Source organism: Neovison vison, chromosome 9 (assembly GCF_020171115.1).
Source record: "Neovison vison isolate M4711 chromosome 9, ASM_NN_V1, whole genome shotgun sequence".
Taxonomy (NCBI): Eukaryota; Metazoa; Chordata; class Mammalia; order Carnivora; family Mustelidae; genus Neogale; species Neogale vison.
This window is the reverse complement of record NC_058099.1, coordinates 908783-930389: the sequence shown is the minus strand read 5'-3', so window position 1 is coordinate 930389 and position 21607 is coordinate 908783. Positions and strand designations below refer to the sequence as shown.

General features: G+C 67.0%; 1 protein-coding gene across 4 annotated transcripts; it reads right to left on the bottom strand.

Annotated features, from left to right (window-relative positions):
• Positions 1-1423: 1423 nt before the first annotated feature.
• ABCA2 (ATP binding cassette subfamily A member 2) lies at positions 1424-21559 on the bottom strand. 4 transcript variants are annotated; one of them, XM_044264468.1, is made up of 49 exons: positions 21465-21559; positions 17780-17873; positions 17459-17461; positions 16647-16758; positions 16385-16548; positions 15969-16096; positions 15692-15802; positions 15134-15352; positions 14433-14800; positions 14014-14173; positions 13102-13230; positions 12857-13024; positions 12686-12782; positions 12128-12301; positions 11945-12047; positions 11754-11868; positions 11381-11571; positions 11033-11183; positions 10748-10952; positions 10475-10639; positions 10207-10387; positions 9905-10117; positions 9607-9803; positions 9338-9520; positions 8920-9104; positions 8594-8714; positions 8085-8324; positions 7783-7989; positions 7412-7514; positions 6990-7309; positions 6694-6907; positions 6494-6599; positions 6282-6393; positions 6101-6161; positions 5848-6022; positions 5505-5620; positions 5275-5422; positions 5007-5130; positions 4747-4879; positions 4549-4666; positions 4150-4328; positions 3928-4069; positions 3724-3858; positions 3513-3616; positions 3338-3430; positions 3098-3200; positions 2894-3031; positions 2623-2829; positions 1424-2209 (listed from the first exon to the last, which is right to left on the bottom strand). In XM_044264468.1, the coding sequence occupies exons 1-49, from the start codon at positions 21528-21530 to the stop codon at positions 2174-2176; spliced, it is 7317 nt and encodes a 2438-aa protein (XP_044120403.1). In that variant the 5' UTR covers positions 21531-21559; the 3' UTR covers positions 1424-2173. The 4 variants fall into 4 exon arrangements, with proteins under 4 accessions (XP_044120403.1, XP_044120401.1, XP_044120405.1 ...); XM_044264466.1 differs by having other exon boundaries at positions 3724-4069; XM_044264470.1 differs by lacking the exon at positions 10475-10639.
• Between the last annotated feature and the right edge of the window lie 48 nt (positions 21560-21607).

The window sequence follows — 21607 nt, the reverse complement described above, 5'->3', positions numbered from 1 at the left end:
GCTGAGTCATTGAAGCCTCTGCCTTCGGCTCAGGTCATGATCCTGGGGTCCTGGGATGGAGCCCCGTGTCGGGCTCCTTGCTCCTCAGGGAGTCTGCTTCTCCCTCTCCCTCTTACTCATGCTCTAACACAATCAAATAAATAAAATCCTAAAAGAAAAATCTTTAAGATGACAGCATGTTGATTTTTTAAAAACTGGTGAATCCACAGTGATATTCTTTTTTTTTTTTTTTTAAAGATTTTATTTATTTATTTGACAGACAGAGATCACAAGTAGGCAGAGAGGCAGGCAGAGACAGAGAGGGAAGCAGGCTTCCCGCTGAGCAGAGAGCCCGATGCAGGGCTCAATCCCAGGACCCTGGAATCATGATCTGAACCGAAAGCAGAGGCTCAACCCACTGAGCCACCCAGGCACCCCTCAAATAAATCAATCTTAAAACAAAACAAAACTGGGATGCCTGGGTGGCTCAGTTGGTTAAGCAGCTGCCTTCGGCTCAGGTCATGATCCCAGCGTCCTGGGATCGAGTCCCACATCGGGCTCCTTGCTCGGCGGGGAGCCTGCTTCTCCCTTTGCCTCTGCCTGCCTCTCTGTCTGCCTGTGCTTGCTCTCTCTCCCTCTCTCTGACAAATAAATAAAATCTTTAAGAAAAAAAAACAAAAAAACAAAAACAAAACAAAAACAAGAAAGAAAAAAGGGAAATTGCCAGTACCACCCACCCCAACCAGGGTGAAAGGGTTTTGAGAAACGTGACCCTTCATCCTCCTGGGAAGTCTGGTGTCCCTTCCAGTCCCCTGGAAGGGGTCTCTTCTGGGACACTGACCATGGCCAAGCTCAAGGAACACAGATTCTGGGGCCCTTCCTTGTGGCCGGTCTCCAGGCTCCACTGGTGCCAGGCCCGAGCCCCCTACCCCCACCCTGTTCCTAGGAGCCTCCACACTGCCCCCAACCTTCGCACGTTTCCTCCTGGACTCCGTCCTGGACTCCCAGCCCAGAGGTCACCTCCTGCAAGCCCCCCATCCCAGATGAGATTGACACAGCCCAGCAACGCTGCTGGCCTGTGGGCCCTAAGTGGGCCCTGGGCTCCAGGGCAGGGAGAAGGCGGCACGGAGAGCATGCCCGCCCAGTCGGCAACAAGGCACAAAGAAGCCCACTCAGGACCTGGCTCCCGGCAGGGGGTGTCAGCTGTATGGGTGGGGCAGGGGAGGCGAGTGAGGCATAGCCCCTGCCTCCTAGTCTCCCTGTTCCAGCTGCTGTTCAGAGGGAGGTGGGCTCCCGGTCCTCCTCCAGGCTGACCTAGCCACCTTCCCGGTACCCTGGCCTCAGTGCTTGGGGACGTGGCATCCGTGCCTGTCACACACCATAAGCTTGCATCAGGGAACTCCATCTTCACCCCAACACCCCGCTCCACACATGTAGGCCTGCATGGACTTTTTTGTTTATTTATTTTAAAACAAACATCTGTGCGTTATGTACAGGTCCGGCTCCCGGGTGGGTGGGTGTGCGGGGGGCCAAGCTGGGTAGGAGAGCAGTGGCAGCTGGAGGGGTGGGGAAGGGATCTGGCCCTTGTCGGCCAGTGGGGCCAGCTGCTCCATTCCTGCTGCCCGGCCTGCCACCCGAGTCGTCCCCTCCCTGGCCCACGCCCACGGCTTCCCTCAGGTGGGGGCTGCCGTGCAGGACAGCAAGAGAAGGAAGCCTCTTCCTAAAGCAAAATAAATAAGGGTCTGGGGATGGGACCAACCCAGTTCCGGCCTCAGCCCCCAGACCAGCCCATCAGTCCTGGGGTCAGAGCAAAGCCCATTCAGGACATCAGGCCTGGCCAGCAGAGTCTGCTGGTACCCAGTGGCCTGTGTCACCCCAGTGGCCCGAGGGGTGGCGGGCAGAGCTGGACAGGGGCAGAGACTAGGGGCCGGCCCGACCCCAAGGCTTTAAGGCAGAGCAGGGTGAGGGTGTGCGTAGCCCAGGGCCAGGCCGACCTTTGGCACAATCAGGGGAGGGCAGCGCAGTGGCCTCAGGCAGGGCTGAGGACAGGTGAGGGGCTGGAGGGGGCAGGAAGCCCTTGGTCCTGGACCTCCCGTTCCAGGGCCTTGTGGGCGGGCACTGGGGGCATGGGTGGGGCCTCGGCCACCGCCTGACTTCTGTCCCCACAGCATGTCCTTGAGCCAGCACCTGGCGGTCAGCAGAGTGTGTCTGTGTTGAAGGAGAGCTGGGCCTAGTGGACAGAGAGCAGGCAGGCCGGGCTTGGGGAGGCATCCACAAACCCCCACACTGCTCCCCCCACCCCAGGCCTGGGACAGGGAACCCCTCCTCCGTCTCCCTGGAATCCTCTGTGGTCTCTGTCCGCAGAGTCCGGTGGCTGCCCCGTTTCCCGCTCTCTCCCGGCCCAAGGCTCTGCTCCCTGCTACCCTGCTCTGCCTGTCCCTGAAATCCTGCAAGGTTCCCAGGCAGCCACGGGGTCTGCGGTGAGTCTGTATCTGCCTGTGCCGGGGTCTCCTGTGTCCGCCCCTAGCCCTCAGTCTCAGCTCCCTCTGTGCCCTGGAGCTCGGGACCCCAAACGTCCCCAGGTGACCCCTCCCTCACACCACTCCTCAGGCCGAGCCCGAGCCCTCTGGCCACGTGGCTCACCCGCTCCTCCTCGAAGCTGATGAGGCCCTCGTCCTCCGTGTCCAGGTCCTCGGGCTCATCGGCCACCAGGGCCCTTAACTCCGTGGGGGCGGGCCGCGGCCGGAAGAGGCTGAGCAGCCGGCCCAGGGGCGACCGCAGGGCCGAGGGCGGCTCAGTCTCCTGCTGCTCCAGGTTGTCACTCTGCTTCTTGGCAAAGTTCACGAACACCTGGCGGGAGGGGCGGTGGTGAGCCCGCGCCGGCCCTGGGACCCCGCCCCACCCCCGCACTTACATTGTCCAGCGTGGTCTGGCTGACGGAGTAGTCCTCGATGCCCAGGACGCCCCCCACCTGCTCCATCTTGCTGAACACCTGAGCCAGCGAGATGTGCGCCGACTGCAGCTGGTACTGCACCTTCGTGTGGTGACGCTCCTGGGGGGACAAGCGGTCAGAGGCCGCGGGGCAGGCCCCGAGCCCCACCCCTGGGGCCCCGCCCACCTTGAGCACGGCCTCTGGAAAGTTCCGGTTGAAGAACCGCACCACATCCTTCACGTTCTGGCTACTCTTGGTCCTCACGGTGATCATGTAGCCGTCTCCAAACCTGCGGGACAGGCCTGTGACCCCGGGCGCCGGGCCCCGCGCAGCCGGCCCCCCCGCCGCCACGGGTCGTGTCCCCGCCGCCCAGCCACACACGCCACAGCCGGCCACCCCCAGGCCGGCGCCGCGGGCTCGGCTCACCTGTTCTTCAGGTGCTGGATGCTGCCCAGACAGCGCAGGCGCCCGTTCACCATGATGGCCAGCCGCGTGCACAGCGCCTCGCACTCCTCCATGCTGCGGGCAGAGGCACGGGCTGGCGGGGCGGCGCGGCACAGGGGGCGGGGCAGGGGGCGGCGCGGCAAGGGCGGGGACACACCTGTGCGACGTCAGCACCACGGAGCGCCCCGTCTTGATGAGGTCCAGAATGAGGTTCCAGAGGAAGCGCCGGGCCTTGGGGTCCATGCCTGTGGTGGGCTCGTCCTGGGGGGCCGCCAGGCTCAGCCACTGCGGCCGGCCGCGCGCGCTGCCCCCCACCCCCACCGGCTCACCAGAGGGCTGCGGGCACACCGACCCCCGCCCCGGCTCACCAGGAAGATGAAGGCGGGGTACCCGATGAGGGCGATGGCCGTGGACAGCTTGCGCTTGTTGCCGCCGCTGTAGGTGCCCGCGGGCTTGTCCGCGTACTTGCTCAGCTCCAGCTTCTCCAGGGCCCACTTCACCACCTGGGGGCGAGAACCCACATCAGGGCCCGCCCCTCCCGTCGGCCCCTCCCCTGCGCGCGCGCCCCTCACCCGCGCCTCGTCCTTCCAGGGGATGCCGCGGAGCCGCGTGTACAGCTGCAGGTGCTCCCGGGCCGTGAGCTCGTCGAACAGGGCGTCGAACTGCGGGCAGTACCCCAGACTCTGCTGCACCTGGAGCAGCTCCTTGAGCACGCTGGGGACACCGAGCCGTCAGCGCCCGCGGCCGCAGCCACCACCTCCCCCCGCCCGGCCCAGGCGCGCGCCCGCCTGCACCTGTGCCCGTTGACAAAGGCCTCGCCCCCCGTCGTGCTCTCGTCACCCGTCAGCATCTTGAAGGTGCTGGTCTTGCCGGCGCCGTTCACGCCCAGGAGGCCAAAGCACTCGCCAGGACGCACGCCCAGGCACAGGCGATCCACGGCCAGGATGCGGCCGGTCTTCCGCGACTTGTACACCTGGCGGCGGGCGCCATCGACCCGCTCAGCAGGGGACCAACCTGGTTGGCCCGCCGCGAGCCGCACCCCCACCTGGGCCCCGCCCCTGCCCGGAAACACGCCCCCACCGAGGCTCCACCCCCACCTTGGCCCGTCCCCACCAGGAAACACGCCTCCACCTGGGACCCGCCCCCACTGGGGCTTGCCCAACCCAGCCCTTCTCTCGAGCCCCAGGGCCCACCTTGGTCAGGTTCTCGATCTTGACCATGTCATTGTCAGCATCCCCCCGCAGCACTCGCTGCCGCTCGCTGGCCACGTCCACATCGTCCTCCACGGGTTTGGTGGACACTGGCATACGCCTGCGGGGACAGGGTGGGCAGCGCCATCGCCCAGTGCTCCCCAACTTGCTAGGCCCCATCTCCCGGCACCTCCGACTCACTGTGGCTGCCGCAGGAAGTTGTACTGGCACATGATGGTGAGGAAGAAGCCGACGAAGCCTTCGACCGTCATGGCCACCAGCCCCCTGGTGACAATGTCCCACTCGAACGGGGACTTCATCTTGTCAAACTGGCCTGTGGGGCAGCCGGCTCAGGGCATGTGCCTGGGGGCTCCACCCACGCCTGCAAGTGCCCATCTCGGGGCCAGGCGGCACCGGCGGGCAGCCTGCCCACGGCCCACCGCCCACCGCCCACCGCTCACCGATCTTGGCGTAGTACTCGTTGATGTACTCGTTGTAGGCCATCTCCATGAGCCCGTGGCCCAGGTTGTAGTTGGGGAAGATGAGGAAGCAGCTCTTCAGGTAACTATTGACCACCTTCAAGTCCTGGAGAGTCACAGGGGGTCACAGGCACAGCCTAGGCCCTGCCACCCGCTGTGACCCTCTCCCCGCCCCACGGCCGGCTGTGCCCTGCCGTCCCCCCACCCCCTGTGCCCCCTGCACGGCTGTGCCCCCCCTCCACTGCCCCACCTTGTCATGCTCAAAGAGCTGCAGCAGGAACGTGGCCACCGTGGCCGTGATGCCAATGAAGAGATTGATGACAATGAGAAACACGTAGGCTGAGCTGGGGACCTCGAACCAGAAGGAGGCCGGGTACATGATGGGGGTGATCGACCACCTGTGGGGGGGCGGGTGCAGGTGGTCAAACCAGATGGTCCGCCCCCGCCCGCAGTGCCACGACCCGGCCTGCTGCCCCTTACCCGTAGAGCAGGAAGAGAGAGAGCACGGCAGGGAAGTTGGTGGGTGACGTGTAGGCCGGCAAGTCAAACACGAACAGGATGATGACGCAGCAGGTGGCCGGGACCAGGTAGTTAAGCTACCAGAGCAAGAGTGGCAGGTGAGGGGTCTAGGGCAGGTGAGGGGTCCAGGACAGGGGGAGGGGCTCCAGGGCAGGGGGAGGGGCTCCGGGGCAGGGGGAGGGGCTCCGGGGCAGGGCCGGGGCTCTGGGGCCAGAAGTGGCAGGCCTGGCAGGAGACAGGGTCATGGGATAGCAGGGGTCTAGGGGTGACGGGAACCCCCTTGGCCATGTGGGGAGGGGCACACCATGTCCCACACGTAGTTGGCGAGCCAGTAGATGACGGGGTTACAGCCGCTGACGAACTGCAGGTGCTTGGCCTTGGTGGACTTCTCGGCCACCAGAAAGACCACAAAGCTGGCTGGGACGAAGGACATGGCCACGATGATGAAGATGGCAATGACCACATCCGTGCCCTGCAGCCTGGGGGCAAGGCGGCCATCAGCCCCTGCCTGGCACCCCGTCCCGCCGCTGCACCCCCGCCCCCCATCCCATACACACAGGTAATCCAGGGAGAGGCTGGCGCTCGTCTTGTTCATGGGGTGGTTGGTGACAGTGATGCCTATGGCATAGGGGAAGGCAGCCTCAGGGACCTGCTCCACACCGCCTGCGCCCCCCAGCCGCTCCTGCTCCGCCCTGCTCCGGCCTACCCCGCCCTGGCCCGCCCGCCCCGCAGGCTCACCGTAGGCCGCGGGGTTGCCCTTGCTCTTGGGCAGGTTGGCCCGCAGGATAGCGTTGTTGAGGCTGTTGAGGTAGGTGGGCATGCTGTGGTAACCCTTGTTGTTGTAGAAAACCTGGAGGGACCAGACCCAGAAGTGCCCTAAGAGCGCTGTGGACTCCCGCCCACCTCGCGCTGGAGCTGGACGCCGCAGGGCCTGGGGCCACGGGGCTCACCTGGGCTGCCCGGCGCACCGCGATCTTCCGCACCATGACTGGGGCCCGGGCACCGAATGACGCCGGGATGGACTTCTGGACGTTGCCAAAGGTGATGGCCCCGTACCTGGGCAGGCAGGCCGAGGGGCAGTGAGGCCCGACACACAGTGGGTGGGCCGCCCCCTTGCCCACAACCGGCTGGTGGCCCCCACCCCGCTCACCGGTGCAGCCGGAAGCGGTCGGAGGTGAAGAGCAGGTACTCGGAGACATTGTGGCCGGTGACGTCGGTCAGGATGTCTCCGGTGACCACCCGCATCTGGGGAGGATGCCCACCCACACCACCGGGGCAGGAGAAGCCAGTGCCCTGTGCAGAACAGGTGCAGCGGACGGGCTCCCGCACCAGGCGTGGCAAGGAGGGCGCCGACGTCCAGTTGTCTGTGGGTGCAGCGGGCCGCGTCAGCTCAGGCCTGTGCCGCGCCCTGCCCCCCAGCCCCCGGCAGCCTGGGAGGACCCATACCTGGCCCAGAGGTGGGGGGCAGCGAAGCATTCCAGGCCTGCAGCGGGTCCTCCTCTGGGGACACAGGGGAGTCAGGTGGAGCGGGGGAGGGCGGGGGCGGCACGAAGTTGGACAGCGGCAGCCCCTGTGAGAAGGACTCCAGGCACATGCTGTCAAAGAACGCGGCGGCCAGCAGGCGGGACTCGCCGCTGCTCAGGTTGAGCATGGGCCCCAGGGAGCCGTTGGCCGGAGACTTGAGCACACAGGTGGCGCCCACTCCTGAGGGCAGTCGGAACGTGCTCACGAGCTGCTGGGGGCTGGCGTCCGGCGACAGTCGCAACCTGGGGGAACCCGCGGCGTGAGTCTGGGTGGGGAGAGACCCACCCCACTCCGCGCCCTCAGCCAGCCCTTGCCCGCCCCAGCTGCTCGGTGGGGGGCCTCACCGGTCCTCCTGGCGCTCCTCGTTGGCGTAGGGGATGAAATTGCCTCGGGGTTGGGTATAGTTGTGGTACTGGGAGGGTGACAGGACCAGCGGGGGCAGGTCACCTGGAGGGGTGCACGGGCAAGCCTCAGCACACTCCGACTGCCTACCAGCGGCCCCCGGGCCTAGGTTTCTCCTTCCCAAAACCCTTAGTGTCCAAGCTTGGGGTCTGGGTCCCAAGGAGGCATGAGTCCCAGACAAAGCCCACAGAGCGCCTGCGGGCTCGGATGGAGGGCCCAGTTCCAGCGCGGGTGGTCAGGAGTGGGGAAGAATCAGTCCCACTAGAGAGGGACGCTGGCCCCCGAGTCCCCCTGCCTGGCCCCGCAGCCCTACCGATCTCAGGGACGGAGAGGGCCACGGTCATGGCCACGCAGACGAAGAAGGCGGGGAGCAGGATCTGGGAAGACAGTGCCTTGGAGTTGCGGCGGGCGCAGTGGAAGCGCTTCACCAGCAGCCCGTGGAACTGGCGCACCTTCAGCCACCAGCCCTCCAGCTTGCGGCTGCCCTGGCCGGCCCGCGTGAGGGCCTCCGCCTCCGCTCCTGCATGGGGAGCAGGGGCTGAGCGGGCGGCCCCCAGCCACCCCCCCCCGGACCCCGCCCAGGGACCCCGCCCGCCCCACCCAGCCGCCCCCCACCTTGCAGGCTGACATTGTCCGCGTCCTGTAGGTTGTCAAGGAGCGGGCGGTCGTCGCCACAGACGTCCGCGTAGGGGGCTCCCTCGTCGCTGCGGGCAGAGCCCAGGGGGGATGCGGACCGCAGGGACACTTGGGACGGCGCCAGCTCCGCGCACCGGGCCAGGCCGCCAGCGCGCGCCTCCCCCAGCGAGGCCGGACCCTCTGCCCCAGGGAGAGCGTCTTTCCTGGACTCTTTCACGTCTGCTGCCGCAAAGGAGCCAGGGCGGGGAGAAGTGGGGCTCAGTCCCCATGCTCGCCCACCTGCCCCGAGGAGCCCGCGGTCCACGGCCGCCTCCGTGCCCGGGCTCCTCAGCCCCAGCCAGCCCGGCAGAGACTGGTGGCAGCTTGTTCCCACCCAGGGCCCTTGGACCCTAGGGCCAGGGGAAGAGCGAACCGCCCCGGCCCAGGGTCAGGCCCCCAGGGGTGGGGGTGTGTGTGCACGACTGAGGGGCCGCTCTGGGACTGCTCACCGGCCTCGCTGTTCTCCAGAGACTGGTCCTCCTCCGACACCTTGAGGAACACCTCCTCCAATGTGGTGTCCATCAGCCCAAAGCTGCTCAGGTGCAGCGCGTCCAGACTCTGCTCCAGGTGCTGCGAGGGTATAGGTGCTGCGTGTGACCCAGCGCGGCCTGGGACCCAGCGGGGGCGGCCCCGGTCCCAAGCCCGCCGCACACAGCTGGAAGGGGCCCTGCCCCTGAGCCCGCTGCAGCCCACAGCTGAAAGGGACCCCGGCCCTGAGCCCACTGCACCCCACAGCTCAAAGGGACCCCGGCCCTGAGCCCGCTGCAGCCCACACCTGGAAGAGACGCTCGAAGGCCCCCTTCTTGGCGGCCTCACTGGGCAGGATGTAGGAGAGCTCTGTGCTCGTGTCGGAGACCAGGAGACAGGAGGCCACGTGCTTGCGGATAAACTGGGAGACCTGGGGCTCCGAGCAGCTGCTCAGCTGGGTCCGGCCGGGGGGACTGGCCGGGAGTCCTGGCTCTAGGAAGAGAAGGAATACAGAGGAGCCGCACTCAGGGGCTGGTGGAGGATGATTCTCTGGGGGTGCAGCCAGGTCAAGAGCGGATGTGAGAAGAAGGAGCCCCAGGCCCGACCAGGCATGCTAGGCTCGTCAGGGCAATGGCAGAGGCCCAGCCCTGAAGCTCACAGGGCTGGGAGAAGGGGTCCTGGGGTGGGCGGGGCCCCAAGCCGGCTCAGGCCGCGTCTGCACAGACCTTGGGGGTCCCCGGCCTCAGCCGGCTGCTTGACCAGAGTGAGGCGATAGCCATCCCCGTAGGCGCCCTTGAGGAAGAGCGGGGAGCCACAGCACTTGAGTTTCCCGTGGGAGATGATGGCAATGCGGTCCCCGAGCAGGTCGGCCTCATCCATGTGGTGGGTGGACAGCAGGATGGTGCGGCCTGGGGGAGCCCAGGGTCAGGGTCAGGGCGCCGGGGTGGGCAGGGCCAGGTGGGGGCCGCCCACGGCCGCCCCGCGCCCTGCTCACCCGGCTTGTACTTGAGAATGAGGTCCCAGATGGCTCGGCGTGCGTAAGGGTCCACGCCTGCGGTGGGCTCGTCCAGGATGATGGCGCGCGAGCCGCCCACGAAGGCGATGGCCACGGAGAGTTTGCGCTTCATGCCGCCCGACAGCGTCTGCACCAGCGAGTGCCGCTTATTGGACAACTCCAGGTCCTCGATCATCCTGAGGCCGGGACAGGGTTGGGGCGGGCATGTGGGCCTGGGCCCTGGAGGCCGGGATGCTGGGGTCCCCGCAGGCCTGGGCCCCCCACCGCCCCCACCCACTTGTCCATCTCCTTGCGGATCTCCTCCTGTGCCATGCTCTTGAGCCTCGAGTAGAACCAGAGGTGCTCCTCCACCGTGAGCCTGTCGAAGAGCACGTTGTGCTGCGGACACATGCCCAGGTTCTTGCGGATCTCGTCCATCTCCGTGCGGATGTCGTGCCCGTAGATGGTGGCCGACCCCGAGGTCGGCGGGAACAAGCCAGTGAGGATGGACCTGGGCGGGCAGGCAGGGTCAGGACCCCCACCTCCTGCAGGGGACCCACCCGGCTGCCCACCTGGTAAGGGTTCCGCCCCGATGCTTACATGGTAGTCGTCTTGCCGGCCCCGTTGTGGCCCAGGAAGGACACCACCTGGTTCTCGTAGAGGTTCAAGCTCAGCCTGTTAAGAGCCAGCTTCTTGTCGTTCTTGTAGACCTTGGTGAGCTTGTCCACGCAGACCACCAGTGGCAGGTGGGTGGGCTCCTCCTCCATGCCCCGCATCTCCTCTGCACCAGGGCAGGGGGTCAGCTCAGGCTGCCCAGGGCCCCCCAAACCCCGGAGCGCCCCAGCCACCACCCCGGCACCCGCCTCACCCAAGCGCCGGGCCTCCATAGCACAGGCCTGGTCCTCCTCCATGACACTGAGCCGGGGGGCGCGCGCCCACGGCCAGCTCCACTCCCAGGCCTCCGCGCGCCCGCTGCCCAGCCAGTAGGACTTCTGCAGTGGGAAGTACCAGGGCCGGGGCAGCCCGTACATGCCTGGGGGGGCAGGGAGTGGAAGAGGGGCTGATCCGGGGCCTGGGGTGACTGTCTCCCCTGGGGAGCCACACACGCTCTCCTTCCCCGCGACAAAGAGTTGGCGGGTACCTGGGTGCACAGCCTCGATGTACCACGTGAGCACGCCATAGACAGCGGCGTCCACCATCAGCATGGTGACAGCCAGGAGCAGGTTGAAGTCGTCGCCTTCCACGGGCGACTGGCTGAACGTGTGCCACTGGATGCCCACGCCCGCCACCTCGTACAGCGCAAAGTACTTGGAGCCCAGGCCGAAGGCTGTTGTGGACATCAGGGACTGAGGGGGTGGGGCAGGGGGTGGTCAGCGAGGGCAGGAGGCCAGACCCCACCCCCACCCTGCCCAGCCGTGACCCTCACCGCAATGCACTTCTCAAAGGCAGTGATCTTGTCATGGGCCACCTCCTCGCGGATGGCCACATACATGTAGGGCACGTAGCTCAGGAAGTAGATGATGCCACCGCAAGCCGAGGCCAGCTTGGCCTTGGAGTACAGCACGGACACCAGGAAGCTACGGCAGGGCAGACCACGGGCCATCAGCCACACACAACCCTTCGTGCAGGGCCCCGAGCCCTCCCAGCACGTCCCTCCCAGGGTACAGAGCCGCTCCAAGGGGTGTGTCTGGACTCCTGGGGGAGTGCGAGGGGTACTCTGCCAGGGCCCCGGCACGGCTCCCTCCCGGCCTGCAGCCAGCCACTCGGAGCTCACCAGAACATGATGGTGGCCACGGCATAGACGGCCAGGAAGAGCCAGATGATGAACACGTGGCTGTGCATGAGCACTTGGCCGTACTTGAGGATGGCCGTGAGAGCCGTCACGGAGATGGAGAGCTGCACGAAGCCGGTGATGAACCAGGCCACCCAGTGCACCGCGTTGTTCAGGCCCATGGTCTTCATCACCTGCGGGCGGGTGGGCAGCGGGCTGGGGCAGGAGGCCTCGGCCCCCGGAACTGGACGCCAGGAAGGACTAACCTGCCTCTACTCCTCCCTCCCCGTCCACCTCTGCCCCCCACCCCGGCCCCTCCGTCCCCCTCCACCTCTGCCCCCCACCCCCGCCCCTCCGTCCCCCCCCAACCCCCCACCTCCTTCAGCCGGTGCTCCTTCTCTGCTACAATGTGCTGGATGGTCATGGCCACCGAGTAGACCCAGGAAATCACCATGCAGAGTGGCATCATGTGCTCGATGACGAACAGGAAGCTGGGGTGGGGCAGGGGCATGAGGGGAGGGGCTCAGCCTGAGCAGGGGGGGCCGGGGCAACCCCCCCCACACTCACTCGTCTCGCGTGTAGCAGGGGTAGGGAAACATCTGCACATAGTTGCCGGGTTCCACCACGTCGTGCCCCACGAAGGTGTTGATGATGGCGCGCTCCATCATGTCTGCAGGCAGAAGGGGTCAGCCGTGGGGCGGGCAGCCTCTGGGCCCTCCCCGTTACCTTGGCCCCAGGAGCGGGCCTCACCCTGGATCCAGACGAAGCCGTATAGGAAGTAGAAGCGGCCGCCGGTGTTGGGCCCCGGCCGCCAGTAGGCCCGGCGGATCTCATTGGTTTTCTCGGTGAAGCTGGAGTTTTGGCGGATCTTGTAGTGCACGTGGGGCGGCAGGGAACCGTCCTTGCGGGTCTGGAAGATCACGCCTGGGGACAGGAGGAGCAGGTGGAGGGATAGAGCCCCGCTGGCTGGGGGGGCGGGGAGAGAGAGGGGGCGGGTCCTGGCTAGAGCAGAGCCAGGATTGGCTTAAGGGAGTGAGGGGCGGGGCCAGGGAGGAGGTGGGGCCAGGGTTAGGGAGCCGGCAGGGTGTGGGTTGGAGGGCCCCCATTCTCCAGGCGCGCAGGGAGGGGGCGGGGTGTGGAGGGGGCAGGGCTGGGGGACGAGGGGCGGGGCCAGGGAGGAGGTGGAGCCAAGGTGGGGTGAAACTGGAGAAGGGAACCGGGCACAGGGGGCAAGTAAAGTGGGAGAGACTGGGGGTGGGGCTGGAGCGGCGAGAGGCGGAAGAGCGGGGCTCAGGGGGACCAGCTCACTGGCGAACACGGTGACATTGTCCTGGTAGGCCTGGTTGAGGGTATAGTTGACGATGCTCTCCTCGTCGGGAAAACCCTTGAAGATGTCCACACTCACCTGGGGGGGGGTGCGGTGTTGGAGCCGGCCCTGGGCCCCAGCCCAGCGGAGCCCGGGCGGCTCGCCCACCCCACCTTGGACATGAACTGGACCCAGCCACAGGCCGCGTTGTCAATGGTGTCCAGCTGCTGCAGGAGCGCCGAGCCATTGGGCAGCGAGAAGTTGTCCTGACGCAGGGCGGGCGGCAGCTCCTCCAGGGACAGGTTCAGGGCCTCAGGGTGCAGCCGCAGCTCTGCCACATACTGGGGTGGGGAAGGACCGGCTCAGGGGGTGGCCCCGGACACGGATGGGCCCCGCCCCCGCCCGGCGCCCCCAGCACCTCCTGCAGCCAGCGAAGGTGCCGCTGCAGCCTGCCCTGCTCCAGGTAGCTGCGGATCTCCGCGGAGATGTTGAGCCACACTTGGGCGTAGTGGGTCACGTTGCCTACAAAGGCAAAGGTCTCGTTGGCCTGCAGAGGGTGAGGGCATGGGTCACGGGGCTCACAGGAAAAGCCCAGCGAGCAAGGGGTCCTCCACTCCTTTGTCTCCTCCCGGGCCAGTCGCTTGCCAACAGCCACTACTACTCCGGCCAGACTTGCACCTGGGGGCTGGAAACCCTCCCCTCCCACCTTCCCGAGGCCACCCAGAGTGCTGGTGAGGCCCCGCCCCCAGGCAGCCTGACTTCCAGCTTTCCCAGTTCACCAGCTGGGCCTTTCTCCACGTGTCCCTTGAACAGCCCTGACACCGGCCCTCCTCACCCCCACACTCGTCCTAGAAGCCCCTCCACGGGCTCCCCCCTTCCTGGGTCACTTCCAGCCCAAGTTTCTACTTCTCTCCGACAGGATTTCTCCCCTGGAATGGGCCCTGGCAGACCACCCAGCTGCCCCACCCAAATCTGGCCCACCGGCGGCTGCCCTGGGAGGTCTCTGCAAGTGGCCCTACTCTATCCAAAGCAGCACTGCCCGCCCTGGCCATTCCCGGCCAGGCCAGAACCCTGTACCTCACTAGCCAGCTCAGGGCATCCCCACAGCAGCCCCACCATACCCCTGCATCTTGGACGCGCCGCACCCACCCCCCCATCAGTCCTCCAGTCCCTGTCCCCCAGCCAAGTCCGAGCTCAAGCTCTGCAGCCCCTCCCAGGACAGTTCTGCAGACCGCAGTCTGCACAGGGGTCCCTGAGGCCCCCTGCCCAGCTCCTTCAGCTTCTGCCCCAGAAGGAGACAGAAGGCCCCCAACGTGCCAGACTCCCGAACCTTGAGGATGACGCGGTCCGCCTCGGAGCCCGCTGGCGCATACAGGATCTTGGGATTGCTGGTCATAAGGTGCACGAGGAGCCCCAAGTTCCGCTGCTCCTTGCTCGTGAAGCCCAGGGAGCTCATGTTGCCCTGCCGCAGCGCCTCCGGCTCGATGGTGCTAGCGCCCGGGGAGGGGGGCGTGGAGCGTCAGGGGCAGGTCTGGGGGGTGCGTGTCGGCAGAAGGAGGGGCAGTCGGGGGCTGGAGGCGGGGCTTCCAGAGGGGGAGGGGCAGAACCTCACGGTGGGAGGGGTGCATCGGGAGGGGCAGGGAGTGGGGCGGGGATACCGAGTGGGAGGCCGGTGTGCGGGCTCAGAGCCTGGCCTCGGAGCTAGGCCCCGCCCCATCTGCTCTCCCCCCCCCACTGCTGCCCACCTACCGGTTGTTGCCGCATAGGATGGGCTGCAGTCCGGCCCAGAGCTGCACGAAGGCGGAGCACTGACCCTGCAGCGCGTCTGAGGAGGAGGGGGCTGCCGCGGCCCGGGCGCCCTCCTCCGCGGAGGAGTTGGAGCTCGTGGCCCCTGCAGCCCCGGTGCCGTTCGCTGTCCTTCCAGGGCCACTGGCTGGGGGCCCCGGGGCACGGCCGGCGCAGGCGCCCTGGGGCAGCAGCAGAGCCAGGGCCGAGAGGACGTCCACATCCTGCAGAACTTTCTGGGCGTCCAGCAGGTCCTCCAGCAGCGCCTGCAGCCGCTGCGGGGGTGCTGGCTGCTGCTGGGGAGCCGAGGCGTTGGGGGAGTCCAGGCCCAGCTGATGGGAAAGGGGGAAGGTGGGCAGATGCAGGCCCAGGAGGGAACACGGCCCGGGCTGATGTGAAGGTGGGAGACTGAGGTCGGGTGGAGGCACTGGACACAGACCAGGAGGAGAGAGGCTGAGGGAGAGTCTGCCTCTTGGAGGGTGGCGGGGAGCACTGGCTAGGGGCTGGGAAACTGACTGGGGGAGGACATGGGGCATGGCTCACTAGGGGTGCATGGGACACGCAACCACAGGCACACGCCCTGGCAGCCGTGGGCCCAAGGAGCCCCAATACCTCCTCCAGCCAGGGCCATGGGCCTGGGGGCCAGCAGGCAGGCAGGCCCTCACCTGCTGGGCAATCTTGGCCACATCCAGCTGGTTGTGGAGCTCAGCAGCCAGCCTAGAAAAGCGCTGGGCACGGGCAGCAGCCTGCCCACTGCAGACGGCGTCCCGGTAGCTCTGCAGCGCGGTCTGCTGACCCTGGGGCACGGTGAGGACCCGGCCCAGCTCCCCGGAGCTCTGCGCACACGTCAGCTGCTCCAGGAGAGCGGGGGCCAACAGCAGCTCCTGGGGGCAGGGTGCAGGGGGACAGCCAGGAAGGAACCTCAACCAAGAGGGAGCCAAGGCCCTAGCCCAAGACGGCCTCGGGTCTCCCCCTGCCTCCCACCCTGGCCCGCGCCAGGTCTGAGATAGCCCAGGCGCCTGTGATGGGCGGGGGGTGGGGAGAGTGGACACACATCACTCTCCTGCTTTCCGCCCCCATGCTAGCCACAGACTCCCGGGAACGACCTCATCCCCAGAAGAAGCTCGCAATTATCAAGGGGGCCCCTTTCTTCACCCTCTCAGGTGGAAACCCCCACCCAGGGGCTGGCGGTGTGTTCCCATCCCACTAACAGGTCCTCTTACCTCCATCCGGAATAGGGGATTGCCACCCAGGCGGCTCCAGGGCTCCCGACCCCTGGGGAGTCCTGACCCCACATCCAGGGCAGGGGAAGGGCCAAAAAGCAGGTGATAGACCTGGAGAGGAGAGGGGTGTGGCTCAGGCCAGGGGGTCCCAGAGCCCCAGATCCCCTCTCCTTGCTCTCCATTCCTATAAGCGGGGGGGGGGGGGCAGAGAGGACAGTGGGGCCAGGAGCCGTCCCAAGAGAAGACCCGCGCTCCCTGCAGACGCTCGCCCCCTCACCTCCGGCAGGTCCACACGGGCAGCCAGGAGTGCCTGGGCTGTGCTGTTAGGGAGCGACAGATTCTGCATCAGGAAACGCCAGAGCTCCCGTGGGTCCCTGGCCACCGAGCCCAGAGAGAAGGACGACACTGGACAGGCAGAAGGACAGTGCTGAGGGCAAGCTGGGCCTGGGGTAAAGGAACCCGGAATAGACGCAGAGCCCAGGTGCCCGCACCAGATCTGGCCACGGGGAGGGCAGCTCAGCGGGGTCCGCCCGAGCTCCTTTGCCCCAGGAACCCAGAGCGACGGCCCAGATGGGCGCCCCGACGCCGGCCAGAGGACAGGAGAGGCCCAGCTGGGATCTGAGCGCAGCTGACACGGCGGCCGGGGCCCCGAGCCCCCCAGCAGAGGCACAGCCTGAGCCGCCCCGGGCCTACCTGTAGGTCTGTCCAGGTGGCTCTCCCAGGGGTCCGGGCCAGCGCGGAGGGCCTCCAGGTGCTGGCGCAGGGCCTCGAGCTCCGAGCCCAAGCTGGGCCGCGCCGGGTCAAACAGGTTGCCTTCCTCCACCACACGGTTGAGGCTCTCCAGCAGCTGAGTGACCCTGCACCGCCATGGGAGGTCACCCACTGGCCTCGGTGGGGGGCGGGGGCGGGGGCGCTCACGTGGAGTTGGCCTACTGCAGGGGGCGGGGGCACTCACGTGGAGTTGGCGTACTGCAGGAACCCAAACTCGTCTCGCTGGCCATCTGGGCACAGAGACTGCATGACGGGCAGGAGGCCCGCGGAGGTGAGCGGCGCCGCGGTGTAGAAAGCTGCGGGGTGGGGGGGGTCAGGGCAGGTGAGAGGGCCCAGGGGCGAGAGGCGAGACAGGAGAGGGCCAGGGAAGGAGTCAAGAAAGGGGAGGGGGATGAAGGCCAAATAGAGAAAGTTAGAGAAAGTCCGGGAGGAAAAGCGGCTTCAGACAGCAGACGGGGCAGAGGGCAGAGGGCCGAGAGTTCCGGTGCAGATGACCCCAGCAGGTCAGAGGTCAAAGGGCGTCCAGCCATCCCTTCCCCATAACTCCCAGGGTGTCCCTCTTCCCTCAGCCACCCAAGGCCAAAATGCCCGATACCTTCCCTAAGAATTCAGGTGTGGCACTGCCCACAGGGCCCAGGGGAGCACGTGGGGCCCCCACTGGGCAGTGACCTCTGACCTCTCTGGCCAGTTGGTTAGCAGGGAGAACTCAGGAGCCCATGGGGGTTTGAGGGGAGAGCAGCCAGGTGACCCAGCCCCAGCCCTGCAAGGCAGGGCCAGGCGATGCCACATAGAGATGGACACCCCCAACCCCAGAAGCTTGACCTGGAAGCCACCACGATCCAGGTCTCCTTCGCCCCCCCCCCCCGTGTGCCAGCTGCCCCCGACCGTGGGCAAGGGGTTTGCCAGGAACCGGCCAGGCCAGGAAAGGCTGTTAATGCAAGCGGGGGGGGGCAGGGCGCGCTCAGGCCGCACCAGGAGGGCCGCTGGCTCACTTACAGACTGCATGCAGGCCCAGGAGGAGGACAAGAGACCATGCGGGGGAGGGGCAAAACAGAACAGAGGAGAACAGTGAGGAACAGCCGGCCGGCCCTGTCCTCCAGCCCGGCCAGGAGGCATGGCCAGGGGCCACACAGGGGAGCAGGCGCACGGACCGCACCAGGACAGCGCGGGAGCTGGGACACGTGTGGGGTCGCGTGCACCCAGGACACCACGCGGGACACAGTGAGAACTGCCTGCCCCACCCTGCCCGTCCAGCAGTGCCCTGGGCCCCCCGCCACTCCCCACCCCCTGCCACCCCCCCCACCCCAGGACACTCACCTTCTTTCACAGAGATGGTCGGTTTCTTCTGCCGAAGCCCCAGCAGGATGAAGAAGAGAACCAGAGGAATGAAGATCTCAAAGGCCAAGACCCACTGGAAAGGGCGGGCTGAGTCAGGCCACCTGCCCGGAGCCCACACCACCAGCCCGGGGCTGGACAGGACAGACCCGAGCCCTCCTCTCCCCAGACCGGTGTCTTCCTGGCAGGCAGGGCCAGCCCCGCCCAGCCTGGACCCCACACTGCCCCACACAGCGACCACAAAAGGTCAACCCAGGCCCTTCAGGGCCAACAGAGTTTGCCTCCCCTTTCTTCAAGGCCCTTTTCGATGGGTGAGGGTGTGAGTGTTATCTGTCCTCTGCACACCCAAGCTCTGGTGCCGTGGGGATTCGCCAGCAGGGACAAGCCAGTCCGCTTGTGGTCTGCTAGGACCCATGAATCTGCCCAGCTCAGCTTCTCCTTCCCCACCTTCTCCTAGCTAGGATCTTGGAGGTGGTCTTGGGTGCCAGCCAGAGCTCCCACACTCCCGCAGGGCCGGCCCGCCTCACTGTGACAGCGCCATCACACCCCACAAGACAAGGCCTGGATAACCAGAGGCATGGCTCCGGCCCAGGCCTCTTAGCCTCCAGGAAAACCTGCGCAGAAGTCTGACAGCCCCAAGTTCCTTCTTCTGGCCTGGCCCCTCTCCCTCACCCCACGTGGCTCCGATGGGCTCAACAGCCCTGCCTGTGCTCCCCAGAACTCTCCTCTATTCCCGGGACTGCTCCTGGCACCCCCGGCTGGGCACCAAGGAGAGCCCTGGCGGAGCCTGCTGGGGTGGGAAAGGAACGTCAGAGGCCCCCAGGCCCCGGGCTTCCCTGTGTCTTGCCTGGGAAACGGAAGGACTTCTCACTGTCTGTGACCCTGTCCCCTCTTCTAGCTCAGGGAGGGAAGGTGGAAAGAGGACCTTGGGCCCACTGCTCTGTGGGGGGCCTGAGCCCCGCTCAGCCCCCAGACGCATCCTGACCCTCACCCCACCAGCGCTCCTCAGAGGACCAGGTTTCCTTCATCCTCGCCCCCACTGCAAAACAGACTCCATGGCCCCCACCCCGGTGGCATGCCGTCTGGCCCGGGGCCCGGGCTGCGCGGTTGTTTACCCGCTCGGACAATAGTGCCCTGTGGTCTGGAACACCCCACTGTGGTCCGCACCCCACGCCCGCCCCAGTCTGTGCCAGCCTCCACCCCCTCCCCGAGCCAGAAGCCAGGCCAGGGCTAGCCTGGAGGCAACATGGGTACGCGCAGGGCTGGGGACAGGCACCCGTGCCACACACACGGACACAGAGCCAGGGTGGCTGCACGCATCGCAGGTGGCCAGGGTCACGGACAAGGTACCAGCCCCACCCACACCCGCCCTACCACTGGGCACCTCCACCGTGTAACTGCAGCAACAGGCCAGGGCTACCTCCTTGTTGCTATAGCAACGGCCGCAGGAGCTGCTGGGAGGAGGGAGGCCTGCTGGGCAGGGGGGCGGGCGGGCAGCCAGAGGGGCATCTGGTTCCGGGCGGGCACAGGTTCAGCCTCACCTGAGAGCCCCACGAGAGCCACCAGGCCCACAAGGGAGTCAACCCCCGGTCCCTTGAGATGACCGGGGGCCCCCATGCTGTTCCCGGGCCTAGGTGCCCCCCTGGGCCTGAGCCACCTCGGCTGTGTCAAGGGGAGAACGGAGGGGAGCTGAAGATGGAACAGCCTGACTCTGCCCAGTGGTGAGGCCACGGCAGCCCGGGCCAAGAGGGGACAGGCGACGCTCCCAGACAGAGAAGCCTCGGGACAGAGACCCTTGGTTCCTACCCTTCAAACCAAGCTTTCCAGGGATGCCCCCACCCTCCAGAGAAGCCCACAGCATAAAGAGCAAACCTCTGCCCGCTGAGCCCGCAGGTCTGACCCTGAAGCCCCAGACCCTCCCCAGGAAGTGGGGGGCCGACAGGAGTGTGCCAGATACCTGGCCCACCCAAGCCCCCTGCACAAGCCCAGCGAGGCCTTAGCCCCCCTGGAAGAAAAATTTCTGATTTGCTGTGGCCTCAGGCCAAGGACCTCCATGTGCCCTGACCAGCCCCTGGTAGTACTCCTGGGCAGGGGCAGAGGAAGATTCTAGGGAAGGCGTGACCTAGCAAGTGGGGGCCACTCCTGGCTGGAGGGCCGTGGACACCTCCCACCTGCTTGCCAGTCCCCCACAGGCCACTGCTCCCTTCCCTGAGCCTTGAGATCCCCAGTGGCTACAGAGGCCATCATTCCAGCCTCTGCCTCCAGCCCTTGGGGTGCCCTTACTGCCAAGAACCCTGGGGCTAATGCATGCCCACATCCCGCTCCCCGTTCTCCTCTGAGCCCTGCCCTCCTGTCCCCAGTAACCCAAAATCTGAAGCAGGGACAGGCTGCAGGCCTGATCCATGGGACCCAGGGCCGGCCAGCCCCAGGCACGCGGGCAGGGAGTGTACTCAGCCCTGGTTCCCCGCCAGGCTCAGGTGCCCAAGGGACCGTGCCAGGCCGTGCTGATGATGGCCACCCTGCCCTGTCTGCGGTCCCGGAGTTCGTACTATGCACTTCAAAGCCCTTCTCAAGGAGGGTCCCTGGTGGGAGCTCATCAGCTCCAGGAGACTCTAAGTCAGGGGGAGAGGGTGAGGATGAGAGGCTGCTTTGTCCTCACGCCCCCCACTCCGGACCCCAGCCTGCCCTGGGCTCCTTGTGGAAAATCCCCAGGGCCCATTCAGAAATCCGAGCGGCCCGGGCCTCTCTGGTGCCTGTGCTGCTGTGGGCTAGGCAGCACAACAGGAGGGGCCCCTGCCTTTCGAAGGGCAGGGGTGCTGAGTGAGGGCCAGCATGATGGCATCCCTACGGATGGCTGGCGGCTCACCAGGACTTCTGTCCCTGACAGCTGCTGCGTCCTGTGCGCTCAGGACCCTGGCTGCCCCAGACACAGGGCTGGTGGCTGGTGGCTGGGGTGCTTGGGGCTCCCAGCTCCAATCAGCAGGACCAGGCCCCCAGAGGGGGCTGGGGTTGGGGAGATGGGAGTGTGGCTCAGCCTCAGGGAGGGCTGCCCCAGAGGACAAAAGGGTGTAGGGATGCAGACTGGCCAGTGCTGGCACAGCAAGGACACTCCTGTTCGTGAGAGAGCAGGAGCAAGGGCCAGTGGACTTGGGGGAAGGGCGGGGGGGGGGTGTCTGTCCAAGGGCAGGGAGGTGATGGTGCAGGAGGGAAAGGGCAGGGTCCCTGCAGGGGCTCCAGAGGAAGCTGGGCCCAGAAACCAAGGACCTTCTGGGCTGGACAGAGTCTCCCAGGCCAGCCCTCCGTCCCGGGACCGAGGGCCTCCCGCGACCCCAGCGTCCTGGGGCCGCTCGCCCCCGACCCGAACCGCTCGCCCCGAAGAGCGCACCGCGCGGGGCGCCCATCCCGTGACTCAGCCGCGCACCGCGAATGTCAGCGGCCGCGGGCGGCGGGCCGGGGACCGCCGAGTCCCCTTCCCGGAGGCCGGAGCCCGCAAGGGCGCGCGGGGTCCCGGCGGGGAGGGGGCGCTGGGGCTCGCCGCCCCCGGGGGCCCTCCCGGGGTCTGCGCGCGCCCCGCCCGGCCGCACGTGCGCGCGGAAAACGCGCCGCCGGACCCCGTGCGCGCGCCCTCCGGCTCGGGGCAGGCCCGGAGGCGCGCGGGGCGGCTCACCGGGCTCCGGCGCTTCAGCGTCACGTTCTTCCAGAGCAGCAGCTGCAGCTGGTGCAGGAAGCCCATGGCGGGGCCGCGCTCCGGCCGCCCTCGCGCCGCCGCCCGCTCCTCTGCGCGCCCCGCCGGCCCCGCCGCCCGCCGCG